General features: G+C 40.4%; 1 protein-coding gene across 2 annotated transcripts in view; it reads right to left on the reverse strand.

The window, feature by feature from the left end:
• Nucleotides 1–610: 610 nt before the first annotated feature.
• The window catches only part of naa25 (N-alpha-acetyltransferase 25, NatB auxiliary subunit), a 70,048-nt gene continuing 52,219 nt past the window's right edge, over nt 611–18,439 (reverse strand). For both annotated transcript variants that reach the window (XM_078421160.1, XM_078421161.1), the window contains 3 exons: nt 17,874–17,984; nt 14,449–14,595; nt 611–8,248 (listed from right to left, as the gene is read on the reverse strand). In XM_078421160.1, the coding sequence (XP_078277286.1) occupies nt 8,126–8,248; nt 14,449–14,595; nt 17,874–17,984 (381 nt within the window). In that variant the 3' untranslated portion in view covers nt 611–8,125. The remainder of the gene's footprint in view (nt 8,249–14,448; nt 14,596–17,873; nt 17,985–18,439) is intronic.

Consider the following 18,439-nt stretch of genomic DNA (forward strand, 5'->3'; position numbering starts at 1 on the left):
TCACCTGGGTGCAGTGGCATCAAATCCTAGATGTCATCTGTTTTAAGCTGCCAGAAATCCCAAACAGCTTGAATTTATGTGTTTGATACTGACGGTAATTCATGAATCATGAATAGGGTTGCACATGATGGCTAAATTGGGTAATGGGTGGGGAGGGGTGGAAGGTGCAGCCTGGAGTGCAGACACCTAATCAATACTTGAAGCATACATGAAAAGCTGGAGTCACTCAGCGGGGCAGGCATCTCTGGAGAGAAGGAATGGGTGACGTTTCGGGTCGAGACCCTTCTTCAGAACCAGCATCTGCAGCTCCTTACGCATACATGCTTATGCGTGTTTAACGCACCCTTTAAAATAGTCCAATTTAATATCTTGCTTTCACCCAGATTTTTCAACCTCACATGGGAAGAAAACAAATGAGAGGCAGAGACAGGGTAGACCAACATTTTTCCCCAGGGTGGAAATGTCCAACACATCGACTTCTCCAACTTTAGATTGTCCCTCTCTTCCCCTCCTCCTTCCCAGATCTCCCTCTATTTTCCTGTCTCCACCTATATCCTTCCTTTGTCCCGCCCCCCCCCCCCTGACATCAGTCTGAAGAAGGGTCTCGACCCGAAACATCACCCATTCCTTCTCTCCTGAGATGCTGCCTGACCTGCTGAGTTACTCCAGCATGTTGTGAATAAATACCTTCGATTTGTACCAGCATCTGCAGTTATTTTCTTATATTCTCTTACTCTAACACTAGAGGGCATATCTATAAGGTGAGAGGGCAAAAGTTTAATGGAGACTTGCGGGGCAAGGTTTTTTTTTAATACAGAGTGGTGGGAGCTTGGAACACATTGTCAGGGGTGTTGGTGGTGGAGGCAGATACGATAGCAGCATTTAAGAGGTTTTTAGATAGGCACATAGAAGTGCATTTGCAGGCAGATGAGATCAGTTAATTAGGCATCTTGTTCAGCACAAACATTGTGGGTCAAAGGGCCTGTTCATGCACTGTACTATATGTTCTATAATACTCAAAGGGCAAATCAACACAGACTAGACATATTAAACTACTGAGGATTAAATTTAACAAAACTATTTTTGCTTCTATTTGTCACTCGAGCAAATTGCATATTAAATTTTATTGTCAATAGCTATTGCACTCTTTACACTTTGTTAATTGCTTGCAAGGACAGCAACCTCTGGCTCAGGTGATGAAATTTAATTCAAGTCAACGTAATGCAACATAGAAGGAAGTCAAAGGACAAAGTGCTGGAGTAACTCAGCAGGTCAGACAGCATCTCTGGCATTTTAACCAGCATCTGCAGTTCTGTTTCTATATAGAAGGAAGCCACTTTGCCCTTCTTTCCTGTAGCAGCTCTTTGAGGGGTCAGCTCCAAGATACTACACATTTCCATTGGAAACCAGATTAATGCAGTATTGACATTAAATTTTTTTTTTAAACCAACGACAGTGGAAGACTAATGCCTGCACATAGGAAATGTTTCGAAGTGCAAGTCAAAGTTTTCAACAGGTTTGTGGAAGAAGGCAGAAAATAATTGTGAAGAAAACCACAGGCTTTATTTTTTCACTTGCATTGAAAACTACAATGCATGATTAGCATTGAAAAAGAAAGCCACACATAGATAAAACCTTTTACAATGCATCCACCTTTCTCTGCCCCCAAAACGAATTTCGGTGTCGTCTGCTCCGTGATAGGACTTGTAAATTAAGAATTCAGATCATGTTTGCAATTTTTGCTAAAAATTTCCATGCAAACATCTTAAAAGTTAAATTCACCCCTTTAAAGCACTACTTAGAGTTAGAGTCATGCAGCATGGAAACAAGTCCTTTGGCCCAACCCATCCATGCCAAAAATCTATAGAAACAAGATTGGATCTAGTTATGTTAAATTCTACTTTATGTTCCTCATTTTAATGAAACACTATAAAAAAGCCTTGAATGAACAATCCCAAATAAGCATCTGCTTAAACCAAGAGTTCTACCATTAACTAAATTTACAAAATGAAGACATTCCCCCCCAAAAAAACAGGTTTACATTTCTTCACGTTCCTTCATTTTAGCAGCTTTTGAGATTTTTGTTATAAACAAAACATAACACAGGTGCAACAATATTTTACTTGCATTTCATTGAACTTCAGGAACAGAAACAATTAAGAGTCAGGTACTTTAAAGAGCAAGACATAGAGGGATATGGGATTAATGCAGGCAAGTAGGACAGATGGATATCATGGTTGGCATAGATGCAGTGAGTCAAAGGGCCTATTTCTAATGCTTTGCAACTGTACGACTAGTTGGCAAGTGAATTTGCCAACAACTTTAAATAAAACAAAAGGGCAGGACGTATCTGGTACACGTTAAATTAAACTGGCAGATTTACGGAGAGATTTTGACTATCCCATCGTTTAAGAAACAGTTGGACAGGTACATGGATAGGGCAGGGTTGGAGGGTTATGGACCGTGTAGGCACATGGAACTAGGGTAGCTGGGACATTGTTGGCCGGTGTGAGCGAGTTGGGCCGAAGGGCCTGTTTCCACACTGTATCACTCCATGAATCTAGTTTCTCAATAAATCCGCCAAAACTGATTTGGCAGCGATCTGAAATGATTAGAAATGGTTATTGTACAGGGCAAAACATTGCATTTCATGGTAGTAACGACCATCAAATAATGTTGCTTCGAAGGAAAAGCTGATCAACTCCAAAATTTGGATCTGTGTGATGTTGAGCAGTGTACTGCAGAGGCTGCAGCAAGAGGGGCAGCTTTTGATCAAGTTACAAGTGTTCAATGCTGCAGAAAGCCAAGGTAAAAATCAAGGAAACCAAGAATGCTTCTATCAACACAGGACACGGAAAAACAAAGGAAAGAGCAAGGTCCAACAGTGACGCAAAGAAAGAACCCAAATATGTTGGCAGATTACATAGATATGGTTCTAAAGAAACAGCATAAATGTCTTCATACAGGAGAATTGATACAGACATTGCAGTTAAGGAGGAAGTGAGTAATAATTTATAAGATGGCCAATAAGGAAGGAATGATTCAGGTGCGTATTATCTTTAATGAGGTACTTTGCCAGCGCAGACAAATTGAATTGCAGACTATGTGCCTCAATATTTCCTCCCACATTGACTATCTTATCCATTGTTCCTCACTTCCTCCTTGAGTGCCACACTTGCTCCCCTTTATGAAAAAGGATTGGGGGAAAATTGTTATTGTCACTGCTCTTTAACTTTTCCCCCAAATCAGTGCAATGCTGGAAGACTGTAAAGGAAGTTCATCTGTTACTTGTGTTTAGAAAGGTAAAAGGGTGAACTGACATCTCGGTGAACAAATTAATGGAGGTTTTCATGGATAATGAAAATCAGGATTTAAAGCGAAATACGTTAATCAAGACAGATCATTTCCACAAACAAGGAAGTCAATAGTAAGGGGATAAATGTAAAAGGTATTTGATAGAAAAATCAGAGGAGACAATTATTTTTCAAACTAATGAGCAGTAGGGTTGTAGAATTAACTGCCTGAAAGAGTGGTGGAGGTCACAAACCTCATTATATTTAAACATCCACAATGAATACTCACCATGCCACAACCTACAAAGCTAGTCTTGGGAACTGGGATTATTCTGAATGCTTTCTGTGTTGTTGCTTGTCCAATTCCTGCAATTCAGTCAGACATGCAGCTTCCCACCTCACCTCAATGGAGTATTGCAAGAGACTAAAGAGAGTTCCTCTATGCCTCTCCAGAGATGCTGCCTGTCCCGCTGAGTTACTCCAGCTTTGTGTCTATCCTCTATGTCAAGACTGCAATGTTCATAGGATCCAGCGTCCGAGCAAAGGTGCTCTGAATCTCCCTCACCTAATGTAGGGGGAAAAAACTGTAGAGGAAAAAGGGCAAGTGTAGTCAATTTATATTCCTACATGAAGTAAGTAAATGTTCAGAATTTAAAATTGGGCAATTTCCCTAAATAGTTAAATGATACAAATTTGTTAAGTGTAGATGCTGAAAATCTGAAATTAAAAAGTGTGGGAACCCTGCCTGAACTGGTTTTCTGTTTTCATTGCGTTTGAGTTTAATAGGAAGTTTAGAATTTGTGTTGGTCATGCCAATCTCTATTATTCAAGTGTACAGTTGAACGCTGCAGTTATGCAGTTACAATGCACAGTTATTCAGATGTAAAGTTAAGGATATTAAAATGAGAATATTTATTTATTCTAGGCTGGCTTCCAATTTGAATAACACAAGGCTTGTGTGAATCATTAACAATGTGGTTGGAATTCAGAGCTTTTTATAAATATTGTATACAGCTTCTGTGGCATTCTGTTTCACGTCATGTGGATCATTACGGGGAAAACACCACAATCAATCATGTTTGATATCGGACGACTATATTGTACCTGACCCATATCGTTCCAGCAGCAAAGCAAAAATGCAACTCCACGCTGCGACTTTCCAATCAGCTCCCAATTTTTCCTGAACCAGGTGAAACTCCGCAGTACTACCTTTCGAGGAGTACAAAATCATGAGAGGAACAGATGGGGTAGACACACAAATTCTCTTGCCCAGAGTAGGAGAACCAAGAACCAGAAGACATAGGTTTAAGGTGGTGAGGGGGGGAGATTTAAGAGGAACCTGAGGGGTAATTTTTTCAGCCCACAAAGGGTGGTGGGTGAATGGAACAAGGTGAATGGTAGTTGAGGCAGGTATTATCGCAACATTTAAGAAACCATTAGACGGGTGCATGGATAGGACAGGTTGAGAGGGATATGGGCCAGTTGCAGGCAGGTGGGGCTAGTAAAGATGGAACATATTGGCTGGTGTGGGCAAGTTGGGCCGAATGGCCTGCTTCCATGCTGTAAGACTCTATGACTCAGACTCCACAGGAGGGGAAAGAGTGGTGAGCACAAAAGGAAAGATCTTCTTGGATCCACATGGTTAGATGAATCACAAAGACCTAAAGCAATATAAAGACAGTAAACATTAACCCAGATTTAAAAAAAATCTGAATTTGAATTCCACTTGTAAGGAATAGGAAGAATTAACAGCGGCATCAATTTTGTTTTCACAGACCCAGATCATTAAGTTTAAAATTTAAAACTAGAAAAAGTTTTGAAATGTTACATTTTAGATCTTAAAACCAAAACTGTATTTTAAAATACATCAAATCCCGAGCCAGGGAGTACATTATCAATGTGTAGGAAGGAACTGCAGATGCTGGACTACACTGAAGATACACAAAATGGTGGAGTAACTCAGCGGGACAGGTAGTCTGAAGAAGGGTTTCTATCCAGAGACGCTGCCTGTCCTGCTGAGTTACTCCAGCATTTTGTGTCTAAGCTCATTATCAATAGAGTGCCAGCAGCACCCAAATCCATAGCAATGTCTGGTCATGAATATTTTCCATTGTTCCTATTATAAACCGAAAGAATGGACAATAATAGTACCCTGCTAAGGCAATGGTAGATCAGGACATGGTTTGTCTTGCACATTGAAGTTCAAACTGCTGATCAATGTTACATTTATTTAAAAAAATATGGGGCATATCACTTTTATATAAAGTGTGGCCAACTGTTTAACTTTAGATCACTGCTGTAAAAGAACACGGCACAATGAGAAGCTATATGATTTGATAGTTAAAGATTAAGAGTTTATTTTTAAGGGCAAAAACTAGACTTAAAAGAATGTTATCCAGTTGTTTAATGGCTTCATATCATTTCCACACTGCACATAATACGCATTTGGCTAATCTGATAAAATTTCCCATTTTGGTATTTTGCATCTTTACTATGCATTGCCCATATTTAATTGATTGGAGCAATAATGCTCCAGGCACTCTCTCAGTCATGGCCCTAATTATATTTTCAGACACCTATATCACAGGAGACAAATTTTATTTCCATTCAACAGCATTATGCTTTGGGAAACGGGTTATGAAAATTGTTATGCAGTGGCTTGAATGTAGTTGAGTGAAAATGGAAACTCTTCTTGTAAAGGTTCCTACAAAGTGATCCAAAACAGAAAACAAGATCCTGGCTTTAAAGTGGAAAGAACCGTGGGTCAATGTGGAATCACATTTACTTGTGGGCTGACAGAACAGAGGGAAGCCATTCAGGCCAAATTACCAGTGCCAGCTTTTAGCAGTGTAACCTAATTATACATATACCCCAGGGTTCTTTTCCCACAGAATCTGAAAATAATTTTGCCAAGTAATTAATCAATTCTCTTTAGGAAATTGTTGGATTGGTTTCTATCACTCTTTCAGGCAGGACTTTCCAGATCATAATCACTGTTTCTGATCTTTGTTTCTTTCCTGACCTCTGGTAGTTTTGCCTTCAATCTGTTTCCTCCATTTACCACTGGAAACAGTCCCCTCGCTTGCCCCAACATAACCCTGCTGGATTTTGAACATCTTCATCAAATCTTAACCTACTTTGCTCCAAGGAGAACAGCTTCTCTGCTCTCTACGTTCACATGCCACCCCCCTTTAAGCTAAAGAATATACAAACTTGAAATGGTGCTGCTGCTCAAAATTCACACTGATGTGCAAGTCAAAGAAGCATTTTCAATTTCCTGCCTCTCCCTGTTCCCACCCACTTTTCTAGAAGTACCATCTCAACCCACTGGAAACTTTAAGGTGGTCAGATCTTTTTGCAATTTATCCCAAACCAAGAGTGGATCAGGACTGCTGACAGATTATTCATAATTGACAGTACACCAAAATACACTGATCCCCAGTTTTATTTAAAACTAAAATACTTTCTCTTGGGGCAGGGGGGCAAAAACTACCGAAACATAATAGGTTACTTGATTTGTTCATTCTTCACAGTTTGGAATACTGCCGATTTAAGAATTCAAAGCCATTTTGACATTAGCAAACCAAGCGTAAATCAAATCAATTTGATGTACATTGTTCAACAATATATAACTCATTCAACCACTAGGGGAAGCACATGATCCAGGCTTGCATGAATCAGGTTCTGCAATTATCTTCAAACTCAAGTCTCTTGCCTAGGAGGGTGATAGATATTTGCAATGCACTTGGGATAAATACACCATAAGTACCAATCTTCTGTTTAATATTTGAATTCACCTCTTAAATCCAGGCTCGCTTGTCAAAGAATACTTTTATAACTTTAATACATTAGGTTTCCTCCTCTCTTTGTTAGTCCTGGTCGTCAACAGATGTGAACGCAAATGGAGGGGCTGCCTCTGCTAGATGCAATGCATTTTTCTTTTTTCTTTTACCAAAGGCAGCGAACAGAGGCAGTGTTAAATATGACGGGCATTGACGTCTTCTGGTTTTGAACAGCTTGCCTGAAGATTATTTTGATTCATCCAGTCTGTTCAGAACTACCGTAAGTATTAATTCCATCAGTAATAAACTGCAGGTAAGTGGCTTACACACACTTGAAAAAGGGAGGAAAAAAAATCGACAGTGAAGCACCTTGAAAGCAAAATAAAATCCCTTCAAAGTTAAAAACCTCGAGGAAGAGAACGGTAGAATAAGGGAATGAATTTGAGAAGTCGGATTCACAATGAAAGAGCACATATTCTGTGTTTCACAGTTGCTGAAAGTGAGTTCTGCTTAGGCAACATAAATTTATACAAATAAAAACATTAAAATTGAAATATTGAATAAATTATGATGGAACATATGATACTTAACATATACAGTCTGTACACCAATGTGTGATGTAAAAGCTGCAGTCAAAATTTCAGCACCGACACAGGTACTATTTTCTACTGAACACAGTCTGATGTTTCTCTTGACTTCTCGGCATCTAGTAGCGATGTTGCTGGGTGTATCATGCACTGAACTACACAAGAGAAACACCCAACATTTTCTAAAAATATTGCTGCCAAGTCTGAGAGAAGGCCTCTGACTCTGAATTTATGTACATAATTTATTAACTTTTTTTGTTCTAAAAACCTTTTATTTTAAACTCTTTTGTTGCAAAGTCCTTCATGCTCTCTGGTAAATGTTCTGGATCAGTTGATGCATCTGATGAGGTCCTAGGAACATATGATAACAGTATTGGGGTGAAACGGCATTGCCCAGCAGTTTTTTTTTGCCACTGGTCTTCCCCCCCCACCTTCCTCTTCCCTCTCCGCCACTGCCTTAGAGTTAAATTTTCAGGCTTTTAACTGTGTCCAGTCTCTTTCTCAGTAGCTCTCCCATCTCCTGAAGGGAACGCAGGTAGCTGCTTTGTATTTTTCCTCGCACCACCCTGGAGAACTTCTGTTCACCCTGAAACCAGCAACAAAAATGATTTTATTTTATCAAATGCCTCCACTAGTCAGAAAGATAGAAAGAATAAATGACCCAAAAGTACCAAATAAACACAAGCACACAAAATATATTTCAAATTATATACACACAGCAGCACAGAAAACTCAATTATTTTCATTTCCCGCTTAGGCTGAGAAACAGCACAGCTGAGAGCCGAAATGAACTTGGGCACAGAGAATTAATGTCAATTATGTTCAGTCAGTTAAAGGAACGTTACAGTGAATAAAATAAAACAAAATGCTGGAGTAACTCTGCCACTCAGACAGTATCTCTGGAGGACATGGAAAGATAATTTTTCCGTAAGCATAAAGCTTGCTTTACTTTGATTTCAACATAAACTTTTGTTTTTTAAGGTCAGGAAGGTATGGCCAACTCTGTACTAGGGATATTTTCCCTTACTGACAATCCTTTGCAAATCTCAATGCGGAATGCCAGATTGACTCAGTTATAGCAATCTACTGAGGCAGCAAGAAGCAGATTCAGGTGCTCGTGTCAGTCAGAAGGTTGCAGGTTCTTGTCCTGTTTGAGGACTTGAGCACATCATTATTTCAATGTCGTAATGACAATACTGCATGAAGATATTTTCGCTCATGCCATGTACAATCCCTTTAAAATGTGCAAAGCAATTTAAGACACTCCTCTGGTATTAAAATCTCACAATAACTTCCTTGCACTTGCACCTCTATAAAGCTCAAGATCCTTTTAAAACAAAAGCTGCTTTCAACAAATTATATGCATATACATCGAGATTGTACGCCTCAGAAGTTTGTCCTCTATTTTGCATTGCCTCTTAACATTCATGTCACTAAAATGTAACCTAAATTATATGTGACAATTAACCTAAATTATTTGTGAGGTTAATAATCAAGTCCTTACTGTCAGTGAGCCAACAGAGATGGTTTTTGACCCAAGGAAGCAAGAGGGTATGCACAGCCCAGTCCTCAATGGAACTGCTGTAGAGGTCATTGACAACTTCAAGTTCCTGGATATCTGTACCACCAACAACCTAATCTAGTCCCTTCCTCCTGATGTGTTGATCAAGAAAGCCGCATCAGCATATTTCTTTAAGCATTGGAGAAGACTTGGCATGTCCACGAGGATTCTCTCCAACTTTTACAGATGTGCAATAGAAAGTATTGACAAGATGCATCTCAGCCTGGGACGACAACTGCTCGTCTCTTAACTGCTTGAAACTGCAAAGAGTGAAGAACACAGCCCAGTCCATTACAGACTTGTCATTTCCTTCCACCCACTCCATCTCCATGGTGCATGGCATCAGTAAAGATGCCTTTCACCCTAGCCATTCCCTTTTCTCACTTCTACGAAAAGACACAGGAGCTTGAACACTGGGACTTCCAGGTTCATCAGCTTCTTCTCCACTGCTATCTAACTGCAGTTTAATGTGGATTAGTGTGAGGTTATCCACTTTGGTGGTAAGAATAGGAAGGCAGAGTATTATCTGAATGGTGTCAAGTTAGGTACAAAGAGATCTGGGTGTCCTAGTGCATCAGTCACTGAAAGGAAGCATGCAGTGAAGAAAGCCAATGGAATGTTGCCCTTCATAACAAGAGGAGTTGAGTATAGGAGCAAAGAGGTCCTTCTGCAGTTGTACAGGGCCCTAGTGAGACCCCACCTGGAGTACTGTGTGCAGTTTTGGTCTCCAAATTTGAGGAGACCAAATTTGAGGAGACTTGCTATTGAGGACGTGCAGCGTAGGTTTACTAGGTTAATTCCCGGAATGGCGGGACTATCATATGTTGAAAGACTGGAGCGACTAGGCTTGTATAAACTGGAATTTAGAAGAATGAGAGGAGATCTTATCGAAACGTATAAGATTATTAAGGGGTTGGACTCGTTAGAGGCAGGAAACATGTTCCCAATGTTGGGGGAGTCCAGAACAAGGGGCCACTGTTTAAGAATAAGGGGTAGGCCATTTAGAACTGAGATGAGGAAAAACTTTTTCAGTCAGAGAGTTGTGAATCTGTGGAATTCTCTGCCTCAGAAGGCAGTGGAGGCCAATTCTCTGAATGCATTCAAGAGAGAGCTAGATAGAGCTCTTAAGGATAGCGGAGTCAGGGGGTATGGGGAGAAGGCAGGAACGGGGTACTGATTGAGAATGATCAGCCATGATCACATTGAATGGCGGTGCTGGCTCGAAGGGCCGAATGGCCTCCTCCTGCACCTATTGTCTATTGCTGAATCCATCGCCTCTTTCAAGGTTTCAAGGTTTCAAGGTCAGTTTATTGTCACATGTACCAATTAAGGTACAGTGAAATTTGAGTTACAATACAGCCATACTAAGTGAAAAGCAACAAGACACACAGCCACATAAAATAAAAGTTAACATTAACATCCACTGCAGTGGCTCCCCACATTCCTCACTGTGATAGAAGGTAATAAAGTCCAATCATCTCCCTCTTTCACACCCCATTCCAGGAAGTGCTGCCACGAACTTGGTTTTAGCTACCTCAGCAGGTCATTCCAATATTGTACTTAAATATTCTTTTGTAGTATCCAATCTTTGCACTAACATCTTGCACCAACCTGCCGTTTTGCACTTATTGCTGTTTTCATTGTTGTATTTATTATTACTATATGTATACTTATTTATTCTGTAAACATCAAGATGTGTCATTGTATCCTAGTGTATATGACAACTTCTGGACGCAGAGAGGAGTACGCGCCCAGTTTGTTTCAATGGTATTAAAGTGGAGATGGTTGAGAGCTTCAGGTTTCTCGGTGCAAATATCACAACAATTTGCCCTGGTCCAAATACATTGACGCTATGGCCAAGAGAGCACACCAACTTCCAAACTTTCTCAGAAGGCCAAAGAAATTCAGCATCTCTCCAATGACTTATAGACAATAGGTGCAGGAGGAGGTCATTCGGCCCTTCGAGCCAGCACCGCCATTCAATGTGATCATGGCTAATCATTCTCAATCAGTACCCTGTTCCTGCCTTCTCCCCACACCCCCCGACTCTGCTATCCTTAAGAGATCTATCTAGCTCTTTCTTGAATGCATTCAGAGAATTGGCCTCCACTGCCTTCTGAGGCAGAGAATTCCACAGATTCACAACTCTGACTGAAAAAGTTTTTCCTCATCTCCGTTCTAAATGGCCTACCCCTTATTCTTAAACTGTGGCCCCTGGTTCTGGACTCCCCCAACATTGGGAACATGTTTCCTGCCTCTAACATGTCCAACCCCTTAGTAATCTTATACGTTTCGATAAGATCCCCTCTCATCCTTCAAGTTCTATAGAAAGCATCTTATTAGGATGCATCATAGCTTGGTATGGCAACTGCTTTGTTCAAATTTGCAAGATATTGCAGGGATATGGACGCAGCCAGTCCATCTCAAATACCAGCATCCCCCTGGATAGGTGAGAATTGATCAACTTGCTCACACCGGGACCCTTCTTCAGACCTGAAGGGCCTCTCGTGATTTCTCATAATCAGAATTAGAACATTTCTAGATGTACTGGACTCCAGATTTTCCCTTCCTTATTTCAAGAAAGGTGCTTTAGCTATAAATATGCTTTGATAGATTTTGCAGCAGAGGGAGAAAGCAAAATTATTATATCATAAGGGGAATATTTTTATTTAATTTGGCTTAAGGGCAAGAAACTGATCAATTGAAGATCAGCTTTCTGCGTTGTACCGTCACTAAAGTTTCTGTTTCAGATCACAAGACTCAAAAGGTTGAACACTGCCATTAAGCATTTATCAGAAAATTTAAAGATTATAATCAGCTTTTATGTAGCACCTACAATCTGATTGGTAGTTAGATTTTTGGTGGCAACCATTTTGTAAAACCATCAGGGAAAAACATCAGCAACAGTTCAATTAAAAACTGGAGATTTTAATATGTATTTTATAATGTACTTTAAATACTTTGCAGTAATTTCTCAATGTACAAATATATGTTATGGAATTAATAATTTTAACATCAAATGCTTTTTTTGTTCTCTCTAAAACTATTGGTTTTGATTAATGACATGCTGGATGTGGCTCCACCTGTTCTTTGACACGTAACTGAAGGGATGCTGGATGTGTAATACTGGTCAAGTAGTCCTGGCAACGTTCACCCTTGAAAGAACTTGTACAGTGCCAAGAGAGCAACATTTTCACTTGCCCACTTAAACTGTGGCATTCTCAGTACTGTAAGATTTGAGAAGCCAAGTTGAAAATGCGTTCATATACTTTTTATGACTTTGACATACAGCATTATAGTCGGCCAAAAAGACATTATTTGGACTTTGAAATGTTCACATTTAGTCTCTTTCCCTGGTACAGCACTGATGTGGCTCCAAACAAACAGGATTGCAGCCGGACTTAGGAGGCAGTGCTGCAGAACGAAAGATGCGAGAGGAAAGAGATTGGAGGCGAGGTTGTAATTTCCATGAAATGAAGGGTCAACGGTAGTTCTTTCTACATATAAATCTCATGGAAGGGACAATACCCAAGAAGGGAGAACTATTATCAATATTTTCTTGCAGGGAATCAGCGATGGAAAATGGACAGTCAGTTGGCCTAAGGGCCAGGATCAAGGGAGCAATACTGGGCTTGCTGATGAGATAAGTTTGCAATCAGCGAAGATAAGTAACACATCAGCCTCTACGATAATCCTCAACACCGGTGCCCTGCAAGGATGGATTCTCAGTCCTCTACTATACTCCTTATACACTCATGACTGTCCAGCCAAAAACCAATTCACCTCAATTTACATGTGACTTCAAAGTCGATGGATTTTCTGCCTCAGCATCGACAACACAAAATAAAACTAACTCATCAATTCTTATTAGTTTCATTAACATTATTCAGTGAAGGAATTTATAGCAATTTTTTCCTCTGAAACTCTATATTATACAAATTATGTATAAATAAAACAATACCCAATAGACAAAATGCTGATTTTAATGCAAAATCAAGAAGGAACTAAAACAAAGGACAATAGAAACAAAATGGATGGTGGGAAAGCAAGCCAACTATCCCATGAGGAGCTGCTTCCATGGCTGGCTCTTCCTCTTCATCACCTCCCAAAACACTGTTTGAAAAAAGCCTCTAACGTTTGAGATCAGCACACAGGTCGTCTCCTTATTATGTGATTAATATTTTATTAGTATCAACTATTAGGGAAAGCTTTCATTCTCGTTCTTTATGCTCCCATGGAGATCCAATATATTGAATTGGAATGTCAGCAATAGATTTTAAGATACTATTACAATCAATTTCTATACATGCCAACTGTACAAAAAACATTAAAGTTAAGTTCTGGTTAATTTTACTTAAAGGAACTGTTAGAAACAATGGATTGTTCTATATACTGATCATTAATAGACATTACAAAGTAATCACCTTATATGTGGTTAGTATATGGAATTTACTTTGTAGGATAGTAACTCAACCAAGAGCTGGTAAATAAAGACAACTGTACATGTTCTCTTCATACTAAATGTTCCCACAATCGTTTGTCAAGTAAATGTAAAGGGACAAATGTGTAGCATTTCAATTCATGTCATGTTAGGGATATCTAGGACCAAAGGGTACAACCTCATCTCCTTTAGAATGGAGATGAGGAGTTTTTTTAGCCAGAGGGTGGCAAATCTGTGGAATTCATTGTCATAAACGGTGGTGGAGGCCAAATCATTGGGTATTTTTTAAAGCCGACGTTGATAGGTTCTTGATTAGTATGGGCATCAAAAGCTACGGGGAGAAAGCAGGACAATGGGTTGAGGGAGAAAAATAGATCAGCCATGATCGAATACAGACATCCTTTTCTTCTGAGGATGTGCCCTCTGGTCTTGGACTCTCCTACTACTGGAAACATCCTCTCACCTTCCAGTCTATCAAGGCTTTCTTTGATACACCTGCTCATTTCCACCTTGACCTGTGCAAGCTTATCTGCACTTCATTTTCCGTTAATGATAGAACAGTAGCTTCTTCCCAGTCTACGCAGCATTGCCCATTTTTCTCCACATCTCACCCAACATTGCTGACACTGACCTCAAGCAGCACAAGGGTGTGACGCAGGAACATCTTTTAACCATTTGCAAGGAAATGACAAACAACATAAAAATAAAAGTAAATTCTACACAGTAACCGAAATGAGTCAATCTCAACAGAAAATTCCCAGCTATACTCTGGAACAATCTGTACCTCAATGGCTGAATGTCCATCCATCGTCAGCTCCTCAAATTTCAGTGCAGTTAGTGCAGACTCTAATTCCTTAATATGGTAAACCACTTCAGACAAGAAATTCTGTAATCCAGCCACGTAGTCCTGGAAGCCGCTGAAAACTATTGGCTGTGGAAAGACGTGAACATATTGTTAGATAAGAGACAATTAAGTCATAATTTTTTTGGAGCATGAACTTCTAAAAATTAGATTCCTTCATTTATAAAATTTCCCTTCTCCAACCCTACACAGCCAGAGTCTTTCCAAAATATGTAATTCTCAATAGATATTAGAATAAGTATGTCCACGGACATCATCACAATAGAACCTATGGCGCCTCATTGCAAACCACCAATGTCTGGTAGGAAACAAAAGCTGGAGTAACTTAGCGGGACAAGCAGCATCTCTGGAGAAAAGGAATGGGTGACGTTTCGGGTCTTCTCGACCCGAAACGTCACCCATTCCTTCTCTCCAGAGATGCTGCCTGTCCCGCTGTTACTCCAGCTTTTTGTGTCTATCTTTGATTTAAACCAGCATCTGCAGTTAATGTCTGGTATGATATGCTTTGACCTCCTCTGAATAGCGTTGATGTGTCCTCACCCCCCTCCATCTACATCCTTCTGCTTTCACAACTCTTCAATCCTTTTTTATCCTCATCTCTTTCCTCAACCATCTCTCAATCAATCTCTCCCCCCTACCGCCCCCCCCCCCTCATCTGTGTTAATCTATTACCAGCCATGCTTTGTCCTGCCCTTCTTCTCCTCTAGCTTTCTTCCACACCCCTCTCTACAATCAAACTGAGGAACGGGTCCATATCCGAAACATCACCTATTCATGTTCTCCAGGGATGGTGCCTGTCCCGCTGAGTTACTTCAGCACTCTGAGGGCTTCTGAGTATTCTTTCACCCTTCCCTAGTTTCCAATTTGTTTAGGTACAATTTTAAGTGATAGATGACAGTGAATTAAATACCCTCCAGCGAACTGCAGACACACTCATCGAAGATTGCAAACGCAAAATGACTCAAGTTTAATATTCAACAAGAAAGGATCCAATATAAAAATTATAGGAGATTTTAGGCTAACTGATGGTGGAATAAGAAACTGGTCAAAGGACCATTCAGCAACAGTGGAACTTTAAAAAAAAAGTAATAATGCTGAAGAGAGAATAAATGCATCACATTTATGAAGAGAAAAGTACATGTTTTTTTCAGGATTTGGCAACTGGCTGCAAACCTTCATGCGTAGCAACATAATAACGACCAGATTAAATATTGTTTGTGGGATAAAAATAGCAGGAATTCACTCCTGCTATTGTTAGCTCTTTCAGACAAAAGCACACTGAGCCTGCTTTGACGTCTCATTTGTCAGAGGACGAGACTGAATCCTGGGATCAATCCACACCAAAGGAAAGACACTAATATTTCAGGCGTGAACCCTGCATCAATAATGCACAAAGGATGTGTCTCCTACTACTTTTCTTTTAGATTTCCAACACCAAGAGTTGTTTGTGGTCATGCAGATTAACCCAGGGGATGAGCCAGCTCCTCTCAATCCGCAATTTTAAGCTTCACATAAAACTGCTCATATTTTGGTTCTTCTCATACAGTGATTTATTTGAGATGTAATTTTGACCTGTTACATACAAGCAAAGTATGAAAGTGTTTTTATAGTGCCAAAGAGATCAAAGCTTTATGATAGCTTCATCAGTAAGACAAAAGATAAGCTTACCAGAAGGAATGGCCAAATGCCAACTAAGTTTCCTAAAAGCCTAGAGTTGGAACATGCATCATGGTATCACACAGGATGGAAATGGGATTTTTGGCCCATCAAGACCCATCTACACCAATCCCATTTTTCCTCTTGCATCTTCATCTACTCCTCACCCTGTCACCCAAACACATTTGGGACAATTTATGGATCATAAGATCATAAAAGAGGTAGGAGTAGAATCAGGCCATTCGGGCCATCAGGTCTACTCCGCCATTCAATCATGGCTGATCTATCTCTCCCTCCGAGCCCCATTCTTCTGCCTAGTCCCCATAACTCGACACCCGTACGAATCAAGAGTGGGCAATTCACCGAACAATGGTACATCCTTGGCATTAGGAGGAAACTGGAGCACCCGAGGGAAACCAAGCAATCACAGGGAGAACATGCTATCTCCATACTGACAGTCCCTCAGAACAAATTCAAACCAGGTCGCTGGAGTAGAGAGGCAGCAGCACCAACTGCTACACCACGGTGCTTGTACAGGAATTCTTTGTTAATTTGACCCACCATTATCAGTTTGTAAGCATTCGTATAATTCACATTGATGTGAATGCAGCTTCAGAAAAAAACTAAAGCAACGTATTTGTTAATCTTGCGCAGCCATTAAAATGTGACTTTTAGTGAATAAAATCAGGTAACAGCTGCCCTCTAGAGGATTCAGAGGCATCACAATCATGAGTGTTGACCACAGATGCACTTTTTAAACTTGAAAGAGGAAATTTAATTGAATTTCTATTTCCGTAAGCTAAGAAAAGCACAAATGGGGAGAATAAAATTGCTGTACTATAAAAAAAAGCTCCTCATTGTTTGCATTCTGTGCTTCCGACGTAGCTTCCTTTACATAGCTGGACTAAGTACAGACCAGGCAACCATTTTACAGAACACTTGCATTCGGTCTGCTATGGCATGCAGGAGCTTCCAGTTGCTAACCATTTTAACTCCCAGTCCCATCTTTCTGTCCTTGGCCTCCTTCATTGCCAGAGTGAGGCCACGTGCAAACTGGAGGAACGGCTCCTCATATGCCACTTGGGCAGCTTACAACCTAAAGGCATGAACACTGAATTCTCCAATTTCAAGGAATATTCCACCCAGCCCATTTTCCCCCATCACCCCCCCCCCGCCAAAAAATGGTGTACATCCATTTCTCCCAACATCTCCCACCATCCCAGTCGCCCTGCACCTTTCCCTTCCTCCACACGCTCATCTCCCACCTCTCTCATCCCCAAATCCACGATTTCCTTTCCATCTCCCTTCTTTTCCCTCCCCTTCTCCCTTTCCACCCATATCGTTCTCTCCCTTTTAATTTCCTTCCTCCCCTTCTCTCATCCAACAACCTTTTGTCTTCTTTTCACCTCGGCCCTTTGTTACTTATTCCACCAATCTGCCAGTCTCCCCTCTCACATCTTTCCACCTATCACTTGCCCGGCTTTGTCCATTCCCATTTCTTTTCAGCTTTCTCCCACCACTCCATCAATCCGAAGAAGAGTCTCGACCCAAAACTTCATCTGTCCTGACCACCGAGTTCCTCTAGCACTTTGTTTTTGTCTTGCGTCTCAAAATTGCCTAACTTTCAGGGGAACTCTTCCATCGTTATTTTTTTCCCCACTTTCAAGACCTTTCTCTGCCAAGATTCTTACCATTGCAAAATTGATTTCCTTCTTCTTCTTCTTTTTCTTCTGTAAACTGGATTTAAGCGGCCTTAGGACATTACCACAGTAATAAGATACCCACAGGATTATGCAGACAGTCTGAGATGACAAGAACAGACTCCACATTAGTCAACGTCTCCTGAACATTTAACCTTTGAGAGGAATACAACAGTTAACTGGCACGTGGGAGACAGCATTTTCTCAAGAGACCATACTAATTGAAAAGTACGTACACAACCCGGAAACAAATTTGCAATGACATGTGAATGCAGAAGTCAGTGCTAATTGCACATAAGAATCAGAAATTGAACACAGTGGTGATTTTCAAATAGTTTTAGGGGGAAAAGGTGACATTTGTTGAGGGTCAATTCACTCAGCATCCTTTCCTGAGCTCTTTAGCCTGAATTGCTTAATTTAGAGATACAACGTGGAAACAGGCCCTTCGACCCACCAAGTCCACGCCGACCATTGATCACCCATTCACATCAGTTCTATGTTATTGCAGTTTTGCATCAGTACCTATCAAAAGCAAAGGAGGCACATCTTTAACACAA

The sequence above is a fragment of the Rhinoraja longicauda genome, chromosome 25, assembly GCF_053455715.1.
Source record: "Rhinoraja longicauda isolate Sanriku21f chromosome 25, sRhiLon1.1, whole genome shotgun sequence".
NCBI classification, from domain to species: Eukaryota; Metazoa; Chordata; class Chondrichthyes; order Rajiformes; family Arhynchobatidae; genus Rhinoraja; species Rhinoraja longicauda.